Source organism: Aulonocara stuartgranti, assembly GCF_965226115.1.
Source record: "Aulonocara stuartgranti genome assembly, chromosome: 4".
Taxonomy (NCBI): Eukaryota; Metazoa; Chordata; class Actinopteri; order Cichliformes; family Cichlidae; genus Aulonocara; species Aulonocara stuartgranti.
The window spans coordinates 37,933,729-37,951,478 of NC_138942.1; the positions used below are offsets into that span (position 1 = coordinate 37,933,729).

Consider the following 17,750-nt stretch of genomic DNA (forward strand, 5'->3'; position numbering starts at 1 on the left):
GAGCTCCGACAGGGAGATCAGTTTGAGAACAGAAAAAAACACCTCAGCGCATACAAAAAGCACATGACTATCAATACACCATACAAGACAACCCATATGGAAAAGATATATATAAATCTTATAAAGTTTTTATCTGTCTTGTATGAAACTTGTATGAAAAGCATACAAGAGTGAAAACACATATAAGATCCCTTGAAAAATTATATAATGAAACTAGAATTAAATGAGATAATTGATAAAAAAAACAAAATTCTTAGTACAAAGACTACGCCTACAAAATTATGAACATGGTAATAAATCCGGTCAATTTCTAGCAAACCAGCTAAAAATAAATAAAGAAAAAACAACTATATGTGCTGTTCAAGATTCATCTGGGAACACAATATATGACTAGAAAAAATAAACAACATTTTCAGGGATTTCTATAAAACGTTGTATTCACCACAAATAAACCCATCTAAAAAAGAAATTGATCAGTTTTTGGACAACATAACTCTTCCAAAATTATTAGACACTCAAGCAATGGCACTGGATTCACCACTGACACCAGGTGAACTCCAGGAAGCCCTGATAAGTATGCCCAATAATAAGGCTCCAGGTCCAGACGGCTTTCCTGCAGAATTCTACAAAGAATTCTGGTCGATTCTAGCACCAGTTTTCTACAGAACGTTGTTGGAAATTAAAGAAAAAGGCAGACTTCCATCAAATATGAGTTCCGCAAACATTAATCTCCTGCTAAAACCAGGCAAAGACCCTGTATATCCCTCAAGCTATCGCCCAATATCCCTTATAAATGTAGACCTTAAAATAATCTGCAAAGCTCTCTCAAAGAGACTGGAGAAAATAACCCCCCTCTTAATTCATCCTGACCAAACTGGTTTCATAAAAGGTAGGCACTCATCAACAAATACACGTAGATTACTTAATTTAATAGACTACTCTTACAGTAAAAACCTAGAAACTACAATATTCTCTTTAGACGCAGAAAAAGCATTCGACAGAGTTAACTGGAAATTTCTATTTGCAACTTTACACAAATTTGGTTTTGGATCCTCTTTCATAAACTGGTTAAAAATATTATATAATTCCCCAACAGCTTGTGTCAGAACAAATGACCAAACATCCTCCAGCTTCTGCCTCCTGAGGGGCACCAGGCAGGGATGCCCACTCTCCCCTTCACTGTTTGCAATTTTTATTGAACCACTAGCAGCAGCAATTAGACAGAATTCAGTAATTAAGGGCATAAAATGCAAGAACGTGGAACATAAAATCAGCCTTTATGCGGATGATGTGTTACTCTTTCTCCAAAATTCACAAACCAATATCTCTGGGGTGATTGCATTGATAAACTCTTTTGCAAGAATATCAGATTACTCAATTAACTGGTCAAAATCTACAGTCCTACCGATTAATTGCTCCTTCCATAATTCCTCTTCTACACCACTGCAATCGGGAAATATAAAATATTTAGGTATTAATGTTTCTCCCAAGCTTGCAGATCTAACTAAATTAAACCATATCCCACTTTTAAAGAAGGTAGAAGATGATCTGGCTAGATGGAAATGTCTACCCATATCACTCATGGGAAGGGTTGCCGCTATAAAAATGATGGTCTTACCAAAAATAAATTATTTATTCTCAATGATCCCAACTAAACCGCCACAAGATTGGTTCAGATCTCTAGATTCATGTATGTCCAAATTCCTTTGGAAAAATAAACCCCCACGTATAAGCTTAAAAACACTACAAAAGACCAAGGATAAAGGAGGACTAGAACTGCCTAACTTTCAGCACTACTTCTTAGCCAACAGGCTTCAGTTTATCTCAGGATGGCTAAAACACACCCTCTTAGATGAACCTTGGCTAGATGTAGAACAAGCACTTTGCAATAATCTAGAGATCTCAGACCTACCATTTATCAGCTCAAACATCCAACGACATGAATGCTTTAAAAGCATCAACATCAGCTCTTCTCTGACAGCATGGTGGGAGTTTCTAAAATTGACGGTGTCTTCATTAATCCCATGCAAACGTACACCTATCTGGAACAACCCTGACATATTACAAAACAATAATATGATAAACTTTTCAGATTGGAGTGGTAAAGGAATCAAATATTTAGAACATATACTAGAAGGAACAGAATTTATTTCATTTGACGGACTAGTTACACAATATGGGATCAACAAGACAAGATTTTTAGAATATCAACAAATTAAATCCATAGTAAAAAAGAAATTTAAACCGGGTCAAGTTGAACTACAAACACCACCAAGTGTGGGTCAATTTCTTACTCTTAAAACCCCCAAATTACTATCCAAAATATACAGAATGCTTTCTAAAACAGATGAATCAATATCACTTCCTATTGCAAAATGGGAAGCGGATTTATCAGTTAACTTAGACCTAAACTTCTGGTCTCAGATTTGCTTAAAAACCTTTCATCTAATTAGAAATCCCAGTCTTCAATTAATTCAATACAAAATATTACATAGAGCGCACTATACAGGTCATCGGATGTTCAAGATGGGCTTTAGGTCTACCAACAACTGCTCACACTGCCAAACCAATTCACCGGACAATTATATCCACGCTCTTTGGTTCTGTCCACCAGTTCAGAAGTTTTGGCGCGAGATATGGTAAATGGTAAATGGCCTGCATTTGTATAGCGCTTTTCTAGTCCCTAAGGACCCCAAAGTGCTTCACACTACATTCAGTCATTCACCCATTCACACACACATTCACACACTGGTGATGGCAGCTACATTGCAGCCACAGCTGCCCTGGGGCGCACTGACAGATATGTCAAGATATGTGAAGACTTATCAAAGTGTCTGAAATGTAACATTCCAACTTCCCCCTTAGTGTGTTTGTTGGGCAGCTTAGATAATGTCACTACAGAAAAGAATATCGCCCACATGGTTTTCACTGCCCTATGCATAGCCAAGAAAACAGTCCTCATGAACTGGAAAAATAAAAACAATCTTAATTCTAACCAATATAGAAATTATCTATTAGATGACATTAGTCTTGATACAGCCTCTGCCACCACATCAGATCATCCATCACCTAGTGGGGGTGGGGGGTCATAGTTTGGTCCCACCTTTGCTGTTGTGATTGGTGTGGGGGTAGGGACAGGCTTGGGGCGTTGGGGGATTCCCCGGAGGCATCTTTCTTGGGGGGCTCAACCCGGGGTAGCGGTCATGGCCTGTTAAGGGCTCTGTTGGCTCTTAGGTGACGGTTTCCTCGTGGCTGCGTGCAGCGGGGCTAGGGGAGGGTCTGTGCTGATGGACGTGGGTTACTGACCTGGTAGCCTTGCTGCCCCTGGGTGGATCGGGGGGGGGGGGGGGGGGCGTGGGGTTCTGGGGGTGCACCGTCTCTGGGCTGGGGCCCTGGCTGAGCCTTGGGGGCTTGGGTCTTGGTTGGTGTGTCGCCGGGGTCGTGGGCAGGTGGGTGTATGGAGGCCCAGCCCTGGCGCAGGGTGCCGCCAGTGCATCGAGCCACCTGGGGGGCTCTTCAACTGGTGGGGGAGGCTGTTACATCTTGCAGGAGGTCTCCTCTCTCCAGGAACTCACTCTGCAGGTGGGGGAGATATAAGAGAGGTGGAGAAAGAACTCAGCCTGGGTGTCTATTGTCTTGTGTTGTCTGGGAGATGAGTGGATGACGGGGTGGGTGCAGATTTCTCTGTGGTGGGGTCTGGTGGGCTGTCCCGGAATCTGTGGGGCCCGGCGGGGCTGCTGAACTGGGCCCCGGTCTGGATGGGCCTGGGCCCCCTTTCCCTGGTGGGTTGCAGGATATGGGGGTGCCTACTGGGGTCAGCGGGGGAGCTGGCCCCAGGGAGGGGCCACTTGCCCCTGCCTTCCTTCCCTCCCCATTACATTGAGGGCTATCAAGAGGGGCTATGTGCTTACCTGCTGCTCTCTGGCAGGTAGCTCCATGCCCTCCTGGGTTTTAAATGCACCTTAGAACACACATGCATCAACACTACAATGAGCGGGTGGAGGGAGGTTTGGAGTCTTCACACACCCCCATTCTCTGTTGCCTGTTGGGGTGGGGGGCTGGGAGGAGGAGTTGGCTGTCCGACTGCGGTCTGGAATGTGGGGCCTCCCTGCTGCTGTGGAGTCGGGGCGGTCTGCCTCTCCCCACTGCAGGGAAAAAGGAAACACCACCTGGGTCTGGGTGCAGTTCCCCCCTCCATGGGCAAGGGTACCTAGACCCGGTTCGTAGAGTACGCTTGGGGAGTGTGATCGTGTGTACAGCGTCTCTTTATGTCTGTCTCCACGTTGGGTGAGTGTGGAGTAAGTGCATATGAGAGCATGAGGGTGGGAATGGATGTTTGTATCTGTGTGTGCCTGTATGTCTGTGTCTGTATGTCAGGTCGAGTATCAGACGCCACCTCTTTAGGGACATCTCAGGCCCTCCAAGGTATGGAGGCCTATCCACCCCCACCACTCCCCCTGCCGGTGGCAGACACCCACCCTGCATTGGTGGTTCTTTGTGTCTGGGGATGGGCGTCCAGGTACCCACCGGCTCACTCCTGGTGGCTGCTTGTCGGGGCCTGGAGCCTGGGGTTCACTTGGGCCAATTCGGGGGTGGGGTGCCCTCGGCCTCTCGGCCTGGGGCTCGGTCACTCTGGCACAGTTGGCTGCCGGCGGAGCTCACGGGCACGTCACTGCAACCCCCCTCCCCCCGGCTTCTGCTCCCTGGCTGCTGGGTGAGCCCTCATCTGGGACTCTCCTCAGCTCTTTCTGGGACAGTGGCGCGGCTGCCCCTCTGTTGGTCTTCCTTGGTCTCTTGTGTTCTGGGGGCCTCTGGATGTCTGGAGTCTTGATCTCCTCCATACCTGCTTCATGCCCTGGAGGACGGGGCTGTGGCCCCCCCACACTCCCTAGCAGATCATTACATGAAGGAACCTTTTAAAAACAAGCGCGTCCATGCTCACAGGTGTACACATGGGTGATCACACCCACAAACTACACCCTTTTTGGCTCCTACCTCAAAGCACACTGTGTTCTGTCGATCTTACGTGCTGCACAATAATGTTTAATATTTAGTATTGACTGTCATATTCACATAGATCATCGCAATGATGTTGTTTATTGTATTGCTCTCTTTTTTTGCTTGTTTTCTCTTTTTTCTTTCTCAACAGGTGATCCAGGTGATTGATAGATGTATTTTTTGTCTGTTTGTTTTGTTGGTTTTTGTTTTTTGCCCTTTATCATTGTTTTTTCTTCCCCTCGTTCTTTCTACCTTTTCTTTTCTGCAGTCAAGTCTGTCCCATGTTTAGCTGGTGAAAATAAAATAAAATAGACAATAAAAGAAAAGGTGAATCAATTGGACCAATACGGCAAGGCTGGGATGGTCCGTTTGGTAAAGTAAATCTGTTGGGCATCTTTCTTCGCCTTTTGGCAATAATTCTGATGGCAAAAGAACCAAACGGGACAGGCGAAGAAAAACAAACAAACAAACCCCCCCACCCCCCCCACCCCCCCCAACAAAATATCATCATTACCTTTCCCTTAAAGAGATGTTTTGAACTTCTAGTGTTCTCCTTTATAAATGCTAACATTTTTGAAAAAGCAATGTAGAATTGAAAATCCTGTGTTATAACTGTGTTCCACTTTTAACACAAATACTTTGTCAGCTTCACACACAGAAGCACAGAGAACATGCTAGTGAGGTCAGTCAGCAAGTTGGCCCAAGGAAAGAATACTTGTGCATGATATACATTTACGTAGACTTAAGTAATAGAAGTTTGTCAAAAAGTTAATCTCTTTTGATTAGGCAGACCATTCCAAAGGTTAGGTGCCATAAAGCAGTAAAGACACCCGTCTGATCTAGTGAGCCGGTTGTTGTCCAAGGATATCAAGTTTTGTGTAAATTCAAATGAATGATTTACATCTGTTAACAGGTATCTGCAAGAATTCAGCTGGGATGAAACAAAGACATATACATTATTGTAAAACAATAATTTCATCCTTGAATTACAGAAACAGGAGGATGTGAGCTTTTGAATCATGAGATGTAGTTAGTGAGTCTCCTGAATCCCAAAAGACTGTATGTTGGTGGAGGTGTGTTTGAAACATGCAGAGGGCAGGATGGGCTGGTTTACATGTGCCATGAACATGCCATGTTCAGTGTTCAAGAAAAGGAAAGGGGGAAAAACACTCAATTGAATTAGTGTGATTTTAAAACCCAAATGAAAGCACACCAAATGACTTTAACAACAAAGATTTGGGTGGCATGCTGAAAGAAAGCAGAGATGAACTAGTGTATAAGTTCAATTACCTGTAGTGTTATTTTAAACATTTTCTAGATTATGTGAAAAGTGGTCAAAGGAAACAGGCAGTGCTCCTGAATGAAGCGACAGAGGACAACCACAATCCAAAGTAACTGCAAGTATTTATTTCTGATTTTCATGGAATTTGCTGGGGCTGCAAAGTAGCCTAAAATGAATTAAATTATTAGATATGTATTTTAAACTTTCATGCATGCAGTGGAGAAATAAAAGTACATTTACAACCTGCAGCTAAGTTTTCTATTTAGCTAGCTTGTGTCTACATTTGACATTTTACTTCACATGTCATATGTGAATAGAATTTTCAAAGCACCACAATGTCAAACTGAGCTTGAAATGGCCAGCTGTCTACAAACAGCACAGGTGTGATGATGTGTGAATTTTTAAAAAATGTAGCAGACTTTTATTTCTTCCCCTGACTGTCAGATGACTGAAGCAGAGCAAAACAGAGCGAAATGAAGATAAAACACAAAGTTTCTTAATACTTACCATGATGCATTATCTTGCACCATGAAGATTTATTTCATATTGAAGACAGATGAATCACAGGAAATGGAAAACAAGCTGTTATCTGCAGCTGCTTACAATAACCTGTGCATGTCAGTGTGCTGCTATTTCACCATTTTCATTATCATTAAAGCTGCAGTAATTGTTTTTTTTTGTTTGTTTGTTTACTTGTGATCTGTCCAGTGGTATTTGATACTGAATCATGTGAATCAAATCCTGCATTCAATTCCATTTATGAAAAAGAAGATGAACCAATATATTATATGATGTTACCAGACACAAAAAAGAGCCACAAAATGCAGATCAATAAAGACCGAAAGCTGCTGTTATTAAAGGAAGCAAACAGAAAGCACAAACAAAAAAGAAAATCAAATGATTTTGATCAGAAAGTGTTACCTGTTGGGCTATCTACTCCACTGAATGCTGAGTCTCCACCTCCCCCCACTGTGGCCTTAACAGGTACAGAGCCAGTGCCGGTTGTAGTACTGTTTGTGTACTTCTTGTTGCCACTATACTCAGTGCTGCTCTCGTCGTCCTGCACTGTGGTAGCTCCCGATTGGATGCCAGAGTCTGTGGCATAGTAAGTCTGCTGCCACTCTGCCACCTTCACCACGCTGTCTGCCTCACTCACTGCAGAAAACAACACACATCTACTGCAACCAGTAATATCTACTGCAACTATTGTAAAGTGGTACATTGGTTGCACACCTGCAGCTAATGAAAGTCTGGACCTAGCGGTTAACCTCAGTGCAAGCCTTTCCTTATAGTAATTTCTCACAGACTTAACACAATAAAACAAAAAATGTTTTATAGAGTTTTTTGTTTTTGTTGTCATTGTTTATGATGCACACAGGTCTGACTTTCAAGGGTTTTTAGAAGCTGGTATAGCTAATGTTACCTACTTTACTCCAACATTTTTCTCATGCCATTACCAGCACATGCAACTTTTTGTACCACAATCCGCATTTTTACTCAACAAGGAAGTTTGCTTTTAGGACTTTCTGAAAAGTTGAAAAAGTAAACAGTTTTAAGAATGCAAAGTATACAACCAGACGAATCGGTAGTTAAATGGCTTAAACAATCGTCTAGCAAAACTTTCCTCTGTATAACTAGTTAGTATGTTTTTCAAACATTGCTTCAGAAAAAAAAGTCTTGTTTCTGACAGAATAACCCAGTCGCTGCATTCTTCCATTTCTATTGGGCACAGCTTGAGCTTGTGGGCTGCTGGCCATAGAGCCTGGGTGAGGTCAAGCTGCACTAAGACTCTTCAGTGAGTAGCCTCACACAGCTCACTGAATGGTCTAACTGCATGTAGTGCTGCTAATTCTACCATTTTTGGAATAGTACTATTACTAAACTACTACCAATTCTTCAAATCTTTCTGTGACAAGTACAACCTTTTATTGGTAGCATTACCTTTAACCCTCTCAAGCTCAAATTAAACTTTTTGTTGCTAATGCACAACCAAGTCCTGCAGTGGTACTTCTGAGTAAAAAAAACTCATAAAATATGTATGTGGGGTAATCAGGTTGTTAGTTTTTAACTGTTGCAAATCGGCAACGCCTGCCTTGAGAGGGTTAAAGATGGTACTGGTGTTATGGCTAGAGTATATACTACTTCTAATGCAATTACCACATCTCATTATAACTTCTACGTTTCCTGCTAGGATTAAACACTGAACTTCATACTAAATGCTACCACTCAGTACTACCACTAGTGTTCCTTCTACTACTGCTACTTATTCAGCAACTAATGCCAGTGCTGCTACTTCCTCTGCTGTTGAAAATACTGCTATTTGCACTAAACTACTAAAATGATTCTGGTATTGCTACCACTACAGCTACCATTAATGCTTGTTTTGTAAGTACTGTAACTGTGATTTTTGCTGCTGGTAGTCCTAATAATTCCACGTTTTTTACTAAAGAGGTGGCATTCCTTTATAGATAAATGAATGACAAAAGCAGCAATATACTGCTTGTACTATTACAAGACTACTACTACTAATCACTGCTACTATGAATATACCTACCTGTACCTGTATACCAGCTAGTCCTAATAATAAGTGCAGTGCTCATATTGCTACTTGTAGTGCACCTATTTTTTACTATATCAACTACTACGACTAGTGCTGCTTCTGTTAATTATCCCTGTTGCTTGTATCAGATACTACTCCTATTTCAACTCATGTTGCTACTGCTTTTACTTTTTTCTTCTAATGATGCAGATACTTCTTCCAAGAACCACCTGTTTTCCTCCCACAGCTATTACTACCGCAATGAACTTAGGCCAGAGCTGGGTGCTATGGTGACAGAATACTTACTTTGCATGGACATCATCTCCATCCACTGGTACTGCTGCTTTCACTGACCTCTCACCTGCAGGAGAATACAGGAATCATTAGGTCTGAAAAAAGATTCAAGATTAATCCTCTAGTCCGACTAGCCTGGGAAATCGCAAGTGACCCCTTGTACCCCACCCACTACCAGCCCTCTGGTCAGCGCCTCACATCAATCAGGTCCTACACTTCAGTCTCACAAACAGCTTATTCCCCTGGGCCATTCGGACAGTAAACAAACATCCACCAACCTCCCCACATCCCACCCATTCACACCCAACCAACTTATCGAGCCACAGTCTGAGTCCAAGCACTTTACAACTTCTTCTCTATTGTGTGCCTTTCTATTGTTGTTGCATATATTTCTCTTGTTTTGTATATATTCCGCGTGATTCTATGTATTTCTCCTCTTTGCCATTCATTCCTGTTGTGTCCTATTTATAGTTTATTCTGGCAGAGTTGGTGTGAGGAACCTACAATTTTGTTGTGCATGTACAGTAACAATGATCATATGGGTTACAGCATAACTCTGAAGATGATGATGGCCCAGATTTATAAGGGGCATATCCAGTCTCAGAGGCATCTTCACACAGACTGCACCTGGGGTCTTTCCTGGTGTGATAGACCCCAACCTCGATGGATCTTGTGCTCAGAGCTTGCTCCTGTGCTACCATGATTAGTGCCTCTGTGCTGTCTTTCGGTTCAGCTGCGTACAGCCACTGGTAGGATTTCTGGGTATCAGCCACGTCCTCTATCTGCCGGTGGTACATATCATGTAGGGGCCTGTCCTTGCATGATGGTTCCTCCTCTTGCTCCACCTTCTTCAGTCTCTACTTCATTAGATAATCACTAAGCACTTTCGGTCGACTGTGGCCATATTTCTGATGTACCCATGGATGTTTGTTGTCCCATCCTGGACAGTGGTTCTGACACTCACTAGTCCTTGGCCTCGTACCTTTCGCTTAGTGTACAGTTTCAGGGTCCTCGATTTGGGGTTGATCCCTCTATGCATGGTGATGACCTTCCTTAGCTTGATGCCAATGGCTTCAATCTCCTCCTTATCCCAGTTTATTATCCCAGCAGCATACATGATTGTGTTCAAGTGGATTCTAAGCAAATGGGAACCAATGTACTTGTATTATGTATGTACCAATGTATTTGTAGGTAATTGCAGCCATCCTCAGTGTCTGCAATGTTGCATTCTGCTAGCGCGATCCCCTCAGTTCTGACAGTCTTCCCTCTCTTTGTTACCACCCAACTACATTTCTACTACTACAGCTTGATGTCATCCAAGTAGAGGAGGTGGCTGATAATTGTGTCATTCCGTAATCTGTATCCATAGTCAGTCATGTCAGTGATCTCACTGTGGGGGGTTTCAGGCCTATGCAGACCAGCAGTGGGGACAGGGTAACTCCTTAGTAGATCCCGCACTTAAAAGTGACTTGTGCAATTGGCTTGAAGTTGGCCTCTATTGTTGTTCACTAATTCCCCATTGAGTTCCTAATGAGTTCCTTGTATGGTTCTAGGCATTCCAGGATCCATGTGTGGGGCATTGAGTCATAGGCTGTCTTGTAGTCAATTGTAGGGATTATGCATAATGCTGCATTTACATTTTTAGTAGACCTTCAGATGGTACTTGATGCAGTCTTGGTAATTGGCCACAGAGGGTCCAGGTTTCCATCTTCACCATGATCCTATCTTTCAAGTCAGCCGCTACTAGTTGCTTCACCATCAGTCTGGGTGTTGGGTATCAAACATTCCATAGGTCCACAACTTTCCTTTCATGTAACCCCTTCTGCTGGGATATTTGCACTGTACCAATCCATTAGCGCCTTGTTTTCATCTCTTGCCCACTTATGCCTGCTTGTTCCGGTAACTGACTTCTCATCAGTGTGTCCTCAACACCAGATGCGGACCTTCTTAAGCCGAGCAACATCCGAGCTTATATGACCTCCTGTCTGAGGTAGGCTTGGTTGGCATTGGGGGGGGGGGGGGGGGGACTAGCCTTAGGACCTTTACTGGATACAGATGCCCTAGTCGAGAGTCAATCTCCCGACGATACGGTCTCAGAGACTCCAGCAGTAACACACACACACACACACACACACACACACACACACACACACACACACACACACACACACACACACACACACACACACGACCAATCAAAAGTTTGGACACACCTTCACATTTAATGTTTTTTCTTTATTTTCATAAATTCTCACTGAAGGCATCAGAACTATGAATGAACAGTATGCAGTAAAAGAAAAAAGTGTGAAATAAAAATGTTATTAATGTTTCACAATGTTAGCTCAAAATACGGAGAGTGTCCTCAGTGGCCAGAAGAGAGAAGGATGCCACACCGAGGATGTGGACAAGTGGGTGAAGAGTTTGTCTCACAAACAGCTTACCAAAACAGAGAAAAACATCCTTGCAAAAGGATAGAATTTTGCTGTGACACTGAGGCAAATCCCTCTAGTGGAACTGATCACAGCCACCGAAACTGCAATTCGATACAACAACATTGCAGACGTGGAAGCAGAGCAACTATGGATGAAAGTTTCAGCCTGTCTCAGCAATGCAAAGCCCCCAGCGTCCAACATCAGCATGGAGAAGAGGAAGGCAATCCCATCAGTTAGTCATGACAACAACATCATTATCCTTCCAGCAGGCAAGGGTAGGTGCTCTGTGTCGCTAAACCAAAAAGGCTATGATGAAAAAATTTTGTCACTGCTCAGTGACAAAAATACTTATGAGCCCCTGAAACGAGACCCAGGAAGTGGTTACAGGAAGACGGTGATAGACTGTCTGAAGCAGTTAGAACAAGACAAGGCTATTGACCGTACCTCATACCACAGGCTATACCCAGCGGAATCTATACCAAGTCCTGTATGGTTTACCAAAGAACATAAACAGAGTGCACCTTTAAGACCAATTGTCTGTATGATCAACTCACCGCATCCAGAACACCTTGGATTGTGTTGAGAAGGTGAGCGATGTCATTATGGAGGCAGATGAAACCATGGTCTTGTACGATGTTGCATCTGTCTTCACTCATGTTCCAGTCACTGAAGTGTTGGAGGTAGTTTGTAAGAGATTACAGGATGACCCCAACCTCAGCAACAAGACCACTATCAGCACCGACCAAGTGTGTTTGAACTGTGTCTTAATTCCACCTATTTCACATACAAGGGTCAGTCCTACAGGGAGAAACATGGGAGTGGGTTCCCCAGTTTCACCCATTGTGGCCAATTTGTACATGGAAGAAGTGGAAAAGAGGGCTTTGTTATCCTATCCTGGAACACCACCTAGTCATTGGTTCAGATATGTGTATGACACCTGCGTGAAAATTTAATCTCAGGACCTACCACAATTCACGGGTCACATTAACTCGGTGGACCAACACATCAAATTCACAAGGGAGGATATGAAAAGTGGCAGGTTAGCCTTCTTAGACTATGAGATTTCCATCAGTAATGGGGGACATCTAAAAGCTGATGTGTACCGTAAACCTACACATACAGATCAGTATTTAAGGTTTGACTCTCATCATCCACTGGATGGTGGTTTGATCCCCCTCTGCTCCGGTCTGCAGGCTAAATATCTTTGGTCAAGATATTAAACCTACAACTTGCTCTAACCTTTTTCAGTGCTGTGAGTGAATGTTAGTTAGATCTGTACATAGAAAGAGACTACAAATCAATTTAATTCAACAAATGAACAGCCTTAAAGTAAATTTAAAAATCCACACAAAGGGAGGTGTTTGGAAAAAAATACGGAACTTTTACATTATTCCTACATGAAGGGTAGGAATAATAGAGTGGCTACATCTGAGTGACGTCTTGACAGCTTAAATGGCACAATGTTCTGTTTCAGTAATGGCCATTTAACGTGTGGGTGTGTGCAACAGTAGATGTGTTCTCTGCATGTGGCTGTGGCACGGTACATGAGTTTTATGCATGTGAATGTGTGAGGAGAAATGTTTCCTGTTAAAACAAATGTGGGTTTTTTGATGTGCTGAAAAGCTTTTTGAGAAAAGATGGAATGAAAAAAAAAATCATCACACACTCCCTCTCCATTTTACTGTACTCTTCAAATGAGACTGGACACTAGACACCTTTTTCAGCACCACATGGCAGTTTGGATTAAAATGAGACCCCTAAAACATTTAACATTCATTTAAAATTTTGGGGGTCCCATCAAATTGAACCTTCTTGTACATAAATGCATGTACAATATGTCCTAAAATACACAAAAAATATCTAAATTATTAAAAAATTCATAATGTGTTAAACATTGTTTAAACCATAACTAATCCTTCTTTGTATGCAACAGGTGAAAATAAATATTGATCATATTACTTATTTTCTAAGTAATATTTGTAAAGGTGCTATTGACATGAAAGTCTCACCAGATGTCAGTAACGACCAATCCTATACACACATACAAAGAAATCGTACCATAGATGTCAAAAGATTAAGTTATTTGTAATCATGAGATATGACACAGGTAAAACGTATTGAACAAATGAAGTAGAGAGGTCCAAGAGGCACAGAGAGTCAAGACACAAGTTGAAATCTATCAGCATTTAGAAAGCAATCCTGCCACTTAGTGCAAATTAATATTAGCTAGTTCAGTCCCAGCTGATGGTCTACAAAATGTGTCTCAAGTCCTGGGGAAGATACCAGAGGGAGAGCACCTGGTGGCTAGGCCTTCGTCCATGGGGACTGGCCAGATCATCACGAAGAAGAGACATGGACCCACCCTCCTGTAGGCCTTACCACCCACAGGAGTCCCCATAGGGTCGGCTGCAGTGTGTGCCAGGCGGCGGCCAGGGCCAGAGACCCTTGTGGACCAATGCCTAGCTATCATGGCTTGCAATTGAGACACAGAATGTCACCTCTGTGATGGGGAAGAAGCCTTAGCATAGTGCGTGAGGTTGAGCAGTATTGATTAGATATAGCTGGGCTCACCTCAACGCATGGCCTGAGCTCTGGAACCAGTCTCCTGTAAAGGGGCTGGTCTCTGGCCCAGTCTGGTGTGGCCCTCGGTGTGAGGTGGTGGGCTGGGGTAGGTATCTTAGTTTCTCCTTGGTCACTTCCTGTATTTTAAAGTTTTTCCCAGTGGACAAGAGGATTTGTTCCCTGTGCCTGACCATGACTGTCATCTACAATTATGTGTTTAATGAACTTTCATAGTGCACAGCCCTCTTCGAGTCCCTAGGTGGGGTGCTCGAGGGTGTTCCCCCTGGAGACTCTGTCATCCTTCTGGGAGACTTCAATGCTCATGTGGGTAATGACAGTGATACTTGGAGGGGTGAGATTAGGAAGAATGGCTTGCCTGATCTGTGGGGTGTTCTGTTACTGTGAAAACCACTGTTGGTCCATAACAGACAACATGTTTGAACATAAGGTTATTTACAAGTGCACCAGGACACTCTAGGCTGCAGGTTGATTATTGATTTTGTAATCGTATCATCGGATCTGCAGCAATTTGTTCTGGACACTCAGGTGAAGAGAGGGATGAGCTATCAACTGATCACCACCTGGTGGTGAGTTGGATCAGGTGGTGAGGGAGAATGCTGGATAAACCTGGCACAACTAAATGTATTGTGAGGACACTCTGGGAATGCCTAACAGAGGCCTCCAACCTTTGCCAGAACTTTGACAGCATTCTGAGGGAGACTGGGGACATTAAGTCCGAATGGAGCATATTCAGCACTTCCATTGTGGAAACTGCTGCAATGAGCTGCTGCAATGAGCTGCCTGTCTTGATGGTAACCCCTGAACCAGACGTTGGACACTTGAGGTGAACAGCGCAATCAGGCTGAAGAAGGAATCCTATCGGGTTTGGTTAACCCTGTGGGACTTCGGAGACAGGCAATGGAGGCCAAGCAGAATGTGTCCTGTACTCACAGCTTCATGTTGAGTTTGGTCTTTAATTTGTTTTTTACATTACATGTTCATTTTGTAATACATTTTCAGTGCCTATTTGTATTTTTACTGCAGTTATGTTATGTCTAATTCTATGTATTCAAGTTAAACACTACTTTGAGACATTGTTCACAGCTAAAGAATGTTGAATAAAGAATTTGGTGGTGAAAAGTGTTTTTTGTGCTAATTTAATAGCAGCTAACAAGGACCAGTCAATTTTGATTGGGAACACTAAAGTAAGGGGGGTGGGGGTGCACAAAACCGGAGGGCTAGGCTGTAGTACTGTAATTCACTATTTTTTGGCTGTCCTAAAACTCTGCGAAAAGCCTTCAGTTGATTGTAGTTGATTGAAACTAGAATGAGAGGCCGGGCCTTCAGCTTTCAGATCCTTCTTCTGTGGAATCAGGTTTCAGGAGACAGACACCCTTTCTACTTTTAAGATCATGCCTAAAACTTTTGACAAAGCATATAGTTCGGGCTGCATCAGCTGACCTTAGTTGTGCAGCAATAGGCCTAGGCTGCTGGTTATGGAGGACCAGAAGAGTCACACGCGTCAACATAAAGCCTTTTGTGCTCAATAATGAATTGTGAAATAAAATCTGCATTAATAAATTAATTTACAAGTTCATTTTGTAATTCTTTTACAAAACATATAGAAACATTTAAAAAAACAATTGATTACTCATCCAAGTGACTTTTTCAGTACTCTCCAGTGTCATGGATGAGTGATGAAATGTTACGATGCCTCTGATAACCACTGTGTCAAGTGTCTGGGATTGGATCTTAAAACTGGATTTTTAGGTGGCAGACAAATGGTGGCACAAGCCAATCCTTGAACAGATGGGGTAAAAGCTTTTCAGGAAGTTTTTAGGACAGCCCAAAAATAATGAATTACAGTGGTTCAGTCTAGAAGAAATAAATAGGTCTATCATGATGCGTCTGCCAGGACCTGACCAAAGCTGTTCTCTGTTTTCGTAAACTGGTACCAAGAATTACTTAATAAAGGTCAGTGAAGTCAGAACACAGAATCAACCCATTCCAAAGACATGTAACTCTCTTTGTAACTCTGTGCTGTGACGTTCTTTCTCTACTTTTAAGATTAGGCTTAAAACCTTTTGCTAAAGCATATAGTTAGGGCTGGTGACCCTGAATCCTCTCTTAGTTAGGCTGCGATAGGTGTAGGCTGCTGGGGATTCCCACGATACACTGAGTAGTACTTCTTTAGTCACTTTTCTCACTCACCATATGTTTATACACCTCTCTGCATTGAATCATTACTTATTATTATTCTCTGGCTCTCTTCCACAGCATGTTTTTTGTTCCCAACACCCATCCCCTTTGGACTGTGTCTGCTTCTAAACCACCACAAAACACACCAAAAATCTGCAAAAAAAACCCAACTGAAACATTACCAATAAAAAAAAATCACAAAGAAAGAACAATACAGCATCCACATCTGCACCAAAGAGTAACACAATGAAATGTGGATTATTAAACATTAGGTCTCTCTCTTCTAAGACCCTGTAAATCCATGAATAATAACTGATCAACAAAAAAATTTACCGTGCTATACAAAAACTTGGTTACAACAGGATGATTATGTTAGTTTAAATGAATCAACCCCCCTGAGTTACACTAACTGTCAGCATTTAATCTATTAAATGCTGACAGTTAGCATTTAATCTATTATTAGACTCAACTGTCTAAATATGACAAGACAAATAATCAAAGAACCTACGCACCACTTTAATCACACTCTAGCTCTTGTTCCGACGAATGGCATAAAATGGAGCAGAACAGTAATTCTTGAAAACCCTCTTTTTTCTGATCATTTCTTAATAGCATTTAACTTTACAATAATGGATTAGACGGGGGGGGGGGGGGGGGGGTCGATTTACAGATGTTGTCTTACTGAAAGTGTTGTACAGTGCAAAAAGGAAAATGCGTAGACAAACAGAAAACCTCGTACACCATTTGTTCAAAAGTTTTTAAATTTAAACTTAAATTAATCCGTGTTTAGTAAACAACAACAACATTGGTACATTTAATGTTAAATATCCTTTAATTTTCAAAACTATACTGAAAAACAATGACAGCATCCATCCTCATCATAAAATTACTTAACAGCTAATACATGGAGGTGGAGCATTTTTCTTTTTTCTTTAAATATGCATGTATTAAAGTGACTTTAAAGTGTTTTCTTCAAACAGGACACCTGAAAAACACAAAACTGTAACAATATTTGCACATTTAAGATTATCCAGAGTACATTTAAGCTGCAATCATTGCCTTTTGATTGTTGTGCCTCAGTCAAATGCTTAAGATGTGGCTTTCATTCTGGTCTGTTCACCCATGATACAATATCCTTTAATATCCAAATATCCTGTATATGCATACAGTCAGTTTTACTTCATTGATGAATCTGAGTGAACATTTGTCATAAATTAACACTGTAGGGTCTTTACCTTACAATATAAAGTGACTTGAGACCAGACTTGTTGACTCTCAGTGGTGCTAAAACTGAACAGCTCTAAAGGTGTTCCTGAAAGTTGGGTTTACTAGAACAAAACAGGTGGATGACCACAGACCTCTCAGCACAAGGATGACAGAACTTTTCCCCCATATAATAAATAAAAAAAACACAGAACACAACATTGAAATAGAAATAGATTAA

The 17,750-nt window shown here is 42.2% G+C and overlaps 1 protein-coding gene across 3 annotated transcripts in view; it reads right to left on the reverse strand.

Annotated features, from left to right (window-relative positions):
* LOC309704953 (junction plakoglobin-like) overlaps positions 1-17,750 on the reverse strand; it is a 116,021-nt gene that overhangs the window by 63,593 nt on the left and 34,678 nt on the right. For 2 of the 3 annotated variants that reach the window (XM_082530477.1, XM_082530475.1), the window contains exons 3-4: positions 9,126-9,175; positions 7,202-7,435 (exon numbers count right to left, since the gene is read on the reverse strand). In XM_082530477.1, coding sequence (XP_082386603.1) covers positions 7,202-7,435; positions 9,126-9,147 — 256 coding nt within the window. In that variant the 5' untranslated portion in view covers positions 9,148-9,175. Of the gene's footprint in view, positions 1-7,201; positions 7,436-9,125; positions 9,181-17,750 lie in introns of all 3 variants that reach the window. The other variant, XM_082530476.1, reaches the window with a different exon arrangement.